This window comes from Equus quagga, unplaced genomic scaffold, assembly GCF_021613505.1.
Source record: "Equus quagga isolate Etosha38 unplaced genomic scaffold, UCLA_HA_Equagga_1.0 HiC_scaffold_7267_RagTag, whole genome shotgun sequence".
NCBI lineage: Eukaryota > Metazoa > Chordata > Mammalia > Perissodactyla > Equidae > Equus > Equus quagga.
Window position 1 is genome coordinate 1 of NW_025794496.1, and position 7,498 is coordinate 7,498.

General features: G+C 45.5%; 1 protein-coding gene across 1 annotated transcript; it reads right to left on the bottom strand.

Annotated features, from left to right (window-relative positions):
* Window positions 1-6: 6 nt before the first annotated feature.
* LOC124232540 (elongation of very long chain fatty acids protein 3-like) lies at window positions 7-1,805 on the bottom strand. The gene is made up of 2 exons (XM_046649501.1): window positions 1,435-1,805; window positions 7-518 (listed from the first exon to the last, which is right to left on the bottom strand). The coding sequence occupies exons 1-2, from the start codon at window positions 1,533-1,535 to the stop codon at window positions 383-385; spliced, it is 237 nt and encodes a 78-aa protein (XP_046505457.1). The 5' UTR covers window positions 1,536-1,805; the 3' UTR covers window positions 7-382.
* Between the last annotated feature and the right edge of the window lie 5,693 nt (window positions 1,806-7,498).

A 7,498-nucleotide genomic window follows, 5' to 3' on the forward strand; every position in this document is an offset into this window, starting at 1 on the left:
GGGGGGAAGGATGAGGGAGATCGAAGTAGTTTGGGCGAGGAAATTTGGGAAGGAGGGGCTGGGGAAGTTGTTGGAAGGTCGTAGGAGAGGCTGTTAGATGCTGAGAGTATTAGAGGCTGGAGAAATTTGTTGGAAGTCCACAGACTTCATGAGCACGAGAGAGCAGAGACTGCCAGCTTGGAGCCTGGGGAAGAAGGAAAACAGGGTAACATGGGAGAAGGGTGGAAGCTGGGGAGGGGAGCTAGAGCTGAGAGGATGGGATAGGGAGTGAGTTAGGGGGCAGCTTGGAGAGCTGATGCAACTGAGGTTTCTAGAAAGCTTTTAGGGATAAAATGAGGGTCTCTAGCCTACAGGATAGGCGGGAAGTCGGGGGAGGAGTGTCTTACCTGAAGACTGCAAGGCAGAAGGACCAAAGGATGAGAGGCCCCCGCAGGCTGAAGCCCTTCCGTGCCTTCATGTAGTTCTGCCCCACAAAGACGAGCAGCAGGTAGAGCAGAACTACGAGGAATGAGGCTGCCCTGGCAGGCAGAAGGCAGAGGGGATGGGCCCATGGGTGGGTGCTGGTTAGAGGAATCCCCACTCAACTCTCCAGGTGAGTGCTCTCGGTTGGAGTCCCACTCTACCATTTACTAGCAGTGTGACACTGGAAAACCTACTTAGTTCTCTGAGCCTCAGTTTCCTTATCTGTAAAGGGGGAATAAGACTCCTCTCCTGACACTGTTAATATTTATAAAATACCTAGCACAGGCCAGGGACTACATCCAAGGTTTCTATGCTTATTGCTCTCTCAGTGGGGTTGGGAGTGGGTGACTTGGCTGCTGGCCCAGCCTAGAAGCAACCCACGCCCCGTGGGGTAAGAAGAATGTGGCAAAAGCTCTGCCTGCTTAGGTCACAAAGACAGCCCATGAACACCTCTGAGAAGCTTTAGGGCAAAGCCAGAGAGCCTGGGGAAATCCTCGAAGACCTCCCTGGCTTTGCCTCCTTCTCCACAGCAGGGACGGTGGAGCATTTGGGAAACATCGTGATAATTGTCAAGGGCAGGCTGTCCCTGGACGCCAGCACTGTGCAGGCGCGGCCACGAAGGACGGAGAAGAGTCGCTTCCAAGGTGGGTGGGAGAAGGAATTCAGATAACCCCCATTCCTCAGAGGCCAGTTCTCACTACATTCTTTCCCCTTGGTTTCCGTCTCCTCCCACATTCCTCAGCCCATCCTCTATTTCTGCCTTTTTCTCTTTCCCCCAGCTTTAATCTCTTTGAGGGGCCACACCACTTGCACCTTGGACAGCGGAGATGTGGAGCCAGTACAGGAGAGTCTGATACCTTTGCTCTCTAAGGAAATCATTGCAGGCGTTCAGCGCCTCCCCCCGCACCACCCCAACTAGCAGTCATCAGGGTCGGGCCCCTGGCACGGCCCTTCCCCTTCCGCAGGTCTCACCAGTACTCCTCCAAAAAGGGCCTCATGTCCCGGAACAGCTCAAAGCTGTAGGGCTGTAACACCTGCCCTGTTTCCTCTGACACATTCATGGCTGTGACCATTTCGTTCTGCAGACGTTGAGGTCGAGGGCTTCGGGAGCTGGGAAAGAGGTTAGAGGACCAAGGATACAGCGAACCTTGGGGCGGGACGGAACGAGCCAAGGATCAAGGAACTCCGCGGGAAACGGAGGAGCGTCGGATTCAGGCCGGCCGCTGCAGCTCAGCCCGCTTCCTCCGCGGCCGCCACTGGGGTATACAACGCGGAATTGCAAAGCGGCGGAGCCAGGCGGCGCGACGCCCCCTCCCTGCGCCCGGCGGGTATCCAATCTCGACCAAGACACGCCCCTGTCCCGCCCCTGGGCAGCAGCCCGCTCTCGGATTGCTCACCCTCAAGGGAGCCTCCCCTAGGCGCCTCGCAGGCCCCATCCCAAATACCGGTCGTAGGCCCTCGCCGCGCCCACTTTCCCATCCTTTTCGCTCCGAGCGCCTGCGCTCCCACCTGCTGGTTGGTTTAGCCCTTTTGGCCTTGCCACGTACCGGGACAGGCCCGTCTTCTTCTGGCCCTGCCAACTATAGCGTTTACTTCGGTTTGCATTAATCCCGACCTGAGGAAAGAGTAGAGGTGTCCTCAACCTCTGGAGCCCCCATCCAGAAATTGGGCTGTCGGTTTCCCGCCTCCCTGAGACCCTAGGAAACCCAGGTCTGGAATGAGGATGAATCAGGCCCGGGAAGGGGCAGCAAAGAGCCTCTGTCGTAATTCCATCTGCCTCCTTCACGTTTGGTTGTGGGTGGGAGGGAGATGAATTTTAACAAATTTTATTGTTAGGGTTGTTGACGTTGATGTTTGGGGAGATGGTTGTTTAGGTTGTGGTTTCTTTACGGTTTTCTGAATTCCTGAACTGCTCCAGCCTGATACCTCATAATAAGCTTGGGGAGGAAATGGGCTCACCCTCTGGGCTTCTGGGATTACTGCCTTCAGGTTCCCTGGAGGCCTCCTGGGGTATGAGTGCCCTGCTTTTGTCTCCCCCAGGCTGTACTTGTCTAATCAAATCTACTTTTTCCTTGTCTGTGTACCCAGCCCCAAAGAAACAAATATTTTTTTCTATTTTATTTTTTATTGAGGTTATGATAGTTTACAAGCCTGTGAAATTCCAGTTGTGCATTATTATTTGTCAGTCATATTGTAGGTGTGCCACTTCACCCTTGGTGCCCACCCCCCAACCCTCCTTCCCCCGGTAACCACTAATCTGTTCTCTTTGTCCATGTGTTTGTTTATCTTCCACATGTGAGAAAGATGAGAGGTTGTCTTTCTCTATCTAGCTTATTTCGCCTAACATAATACCCTCAAGTCCATCCATGTTGTTGTGAATGGGACGATTTTATCCTGTTTATGGCTGAGTAGTATTCTATTGTATATATATACCCCATATCTTCTTTTTTTTTTAAAGATTTTTATTTTTTTTTTTCCTTTTTCTCCCCAGATCTCCCCAGTACATAGTTGTACATTCTTCGTTGTGGGTTCTCCTAGTTGTGGCATGTGGGACGCTGCCTCAGCGTGGTTTGACGATCAGTGCCATGTCCGCGCCCAGAATTCGAACCAATGAAACACTGGGCCGCCTGCAGCGGAGCGCCCGAACTTAACCACTCAGCCACCACCGGGCCAGCCCCACCCCATATCTTCTTGATCCAGTCATCAGTCAATGGGCACTTAGGTCGCTTCCATGTCTTATCTATTGTGAAAAATGCTACGAAACAAACTTTTTAAAACTTTTAAGGCCTTACTTGTCTGTCGTTTATTCCTCTCCTAGGCTTTATGAAAGTGAGGGAGAAATACAAAGCTTGAAGGCAGTTTGAGACAACATGGAGATTTGCAAAACAAGTGCTAAGAGGAATACATATAAAATATTTAAAATGAAGGTGTGGCTATTAATGGCTATGTGCAGCAAAGCCCACAGGCTCTGGAGCCAGAGGACCCAGGTGAGGATCCCAACTTCACTTCCGTGAACCTCAGTCCTTGTCCAGGGAAGGGTGGAGTGGACAGTCTTGTCCGTGCTATCTAAATGACTCTCAAGGGCATCCCTTTGTCTCTGTATTGCCTCACCTCTCACCGGGTTACCACAGCCACTCTGTTAGTCATGGTAATTGGTTGCACCACCTCCTTCTCTAATAGAGTGCTAGAATCAGAAAATAATTCTTTCCAAAGCTGGCTGATCATAAGATTCCTGAGCCCCAACCCCAGAGATTTTAACCCAGGAGGTGGCCCCAGACCATACTTTGAAAACCACCACTTTCTGTCCTCTAATCCAGAAGAGGGCTCTAAAACTTAAACTGGATCATGCTGCTTTCCTTCTTAAAACCCTTCAGCGGCTCTTGATTGCTCCATTCATAGCCTGACTCAGAAGGCGATCAGCACATGTTTGGTGGATGGATGAATAAATGAAAGAACGAATATTATAAGAAAAATAACCGTCTAGGTGTTACAAGACCTGGATTCAAATCCCAGCTCCACCATTAAGCAGTCATGTGATTTCAGGCAAGTTACCTGATGTCTCTGAGACTCCCATTCTTCATGAGTAGAATGTAGATAGTCGTACTTGCCTGCCTACCTCACGAGGTTGGCGTCAGTATGAAAGTCAGATAGTGTCAATGAAAGTTTACAATGGTATTGTAAAGTAGACACATGGAAATGTTAGGGTGAATCACTTTGGGAGGTTTACAGATGCATACAGAATATGTATACTCAGTCCTTGTTTTCTCTTAAATGAAGATATTTTCCACTGTCTTTCCCTGTGAAGTTTAATGGTGAGGCTTGGGGAAGGGGTGGTGTTGGAAAAGGGGAAGGAGAAGAGAAATCTCTAGAAATTACTTCCTAGGGGAAACCTTCCCTGACCCTTGGACTTGGTCTGGTACCATATTATATAAGAATTGCTCTCGTAGCGTGCTATTTCCTTCTTTCAATGAGAGTTTACCATTACTCTGTTATTTTTATTATTTCTTGATGAGTGCCTATTTCCCCTACTAGTCCTTGAGCTCCATAAAGGCAGAGACTATATCTATTTTGCTCAACATCATTCTCGTAACACTGAGCTTATCGTAGGTCATCAGGTAATATCTGTTGCATGAATTATTGAATGGATGAAATCCTCAGCCTACAAATCTGGGCGACACTCTTTGCTTCTCCAGGACACAGCAAGCTTGTCTGGTCTTTTTATCTCTGGATCTCAGCTTTCTCCTCTGTAAAATGGGGACAGTATCCACCTCAGAAAGATGTTTATGAGGATCGAATGAAATCATATATATTAAAGAGCATTATACGATGTAAAGGATTGAGCAAACATCAGTAATTATTACCAGAAAAAGTGAATTTGTAGAAATTTCAACTTCTTTTTTAATGAAACTCAATTAAATTAAAATAAAGGAAAGTCATGATCTGGTGATTGGTTGCACCATAGTGTGAATGTACTTAACAATACTGAATTGAACACATAAAAATGGTTAAGATGGTAGATTTTATGTTATGTATATTTTACCATAATTTAAAAATTTTTAAAAGGACAGTCATGAAATGGGAATATAGTTTTATGTGGGACAGATAAAGAGTTAATGTGCATACTACACAAAAGGTTTATCCTTAGTCCTATCTCTGACCCTTGATAAGTGGCTAATGACACAGATAGGCTCATCTTATAGACTCCAGTGTCCCCGAATCTACCTCTGATTAGCTGCCAGAAAGGTGTTTCTAAAACACACATTAGCTCATGTCATTCCTTTTTAAAAACAAAAAAATCTTCCGGACAAAGGTCAAATTCCTGAGGTTAGTCCTGGCCCTTCCTTTCCAGCCAATGTCCCATCATCCCTCAGCCCCAGCATTCTACATTTTAGCTGTAATGGAAGAGTCACAACTCCATAACACAAGTACTATATTTTTAGGGTTTTCAACTCCCTTATCTCTCTATATATTGTTCCCTCTCCCCAGACATCTTTTTCTCACCTGGACAAATGTTAGTCATTGTTTGCTCCTAGCTCTAAAGTCACTTGCCCTGCCAAAGCCTAATCTGTTTCAGACAGGGACAACCCTTTTCTTCTTTGTCTTCCAACCACAGGACTTGACCCAAACTGCCTGCCAGTATTGTGTTTCTACCAGTGGAGTAAGACTAGTCATATATTTTCTTTACCATCCTGGCTCCACCACCTAGTCCCAAATGGTCATTTTTGTTAGGTCACTAATCCTTGAGGGAAGCACACAGCACTCAAAATATGTCTGTTGCTTTGACTCGAATAGGCACCTAAGAGGAAATATAAATAAATAAATAAATAAATATATATATATATAAGACTCAACGCCCTTAGTAATTAGGGAAATGCAAATTAATGACTGTATATATACTATGGTCCCAATTAACAACCATTAAACTGAGTAGAAATTAAATACCCAATGCTGGTCAAAGCTTTGGGAAACAGACACGTTCACACTTGGCTAGTAGACAGGTAAGCTGACATGATCCTTTCAAGAAGCATACTTAGGTAACACTTCGCAAGAGCCAGCTGGTATAGTTTGACTCAGTCCCTCACCTAGGAGTTTCAAAGCCAGTGAAATAAGCCAAAAGAAAAAAATTCTATAAGTAGTGAAATACTTATATCCGTGGGACTTAAAATAATAGAGACAATAGAAAGAATAAACAAGTGGGACTTCATCAGACTAAAGAACTTCTTCAAGGCAAGGGAAAACAGGGCTGGAACAAAAAAACAACCCACTAATTGGGAAAAAATATTTGCAAGTCATATATCTGACAAAAGGTTAATCTCCATAATATATAAAGAAATCACAGAACTCAACAAAAAAGATTAAACAACCCGATCAAAAAATGGGCAGGAGACGTGAACAGACATTTCTCCAAAGAAGATATACGGATGGCCAATAGGCACACGAAAAGATGTTCATCATCACTAATCATCAGGGAAATGCAAATCAAAACTACACCAAGATATCACCTTACACCCATTAGAATGGCAAAAATAACCAAAACAAAAAGTAAGAAATGTTGGAGAGGTTGTGGAGAAAAAGGAACCCTCATACACTGCTGGTGGGAATGCAAACTGATGCAGCCACCATGGAAAACAGTGTGGAGATTCCTCAAAAAATTAAAAATAGAAATACCATATGACCCAGCCATCCCTCTACTGGGTATCTATCCAAAGAACTTGAAGTCAGCAATTCCAAAAGCCCCATGCACCCCAATGCTCATTGCAGCATTATTTACAATAGCCAAGATGTGGAAGCAACCTAAGTGCCCATCAACAGATGATTGGATAAAAAAAGATGTGGTATATATATACACAATGGAATACTACTCAGCCGTAAAAGGAAAAAAAATCATCCCATTCACAACATGGATGGACCTTGAGGGAATTATGTTAAGTGAAATAAGCCAGATGGAGAAAGACAATCTCTGCATGACTCCACTCATATGTGTAAATTAAACATGTAGACAAAGAGAACAGATCAGTGGTCACCGGGGAAATGGAGGGTGGGAGGTGGCCACAAAGGGTGAAGTGGTACACCTACAACACGACAGACAAACGATAATGTACAACCGAAATTTCACAAGGTTGTAAACTATCATAATCTCAATAAAAATTTAAAAAATTAAAAAATTAAAAAAAATGATAGAGAACTGGAAACATCCCACTAATGGATGACTAAATAGTTAAATTCTAACATTATGAAACACCTTGCAGCTACCAGAACATGGAGAAACATGAAACCGTGTTTGCAAAGTAATGTAAAAGAACAACAGTGTTTAAAACTGTATCTACCGGGGCCTGTCCGGTGGCGCAGCAGTTAAGTTCGCACGTTCCGCTTCGGCGGCCTGGGGTTCACTGGTTTCGATCCCGGGTGCGGACATGGCACCGCTTGGCACGCCATGCTGTGGTAGGTGTCCCACATATAAAAAAAAGTCGAGGAAGATGGGCACAGATGTTAGCTCAGGGCCAGGCTTCCTCAGCAAAAAGAGGAGGACTGGCAG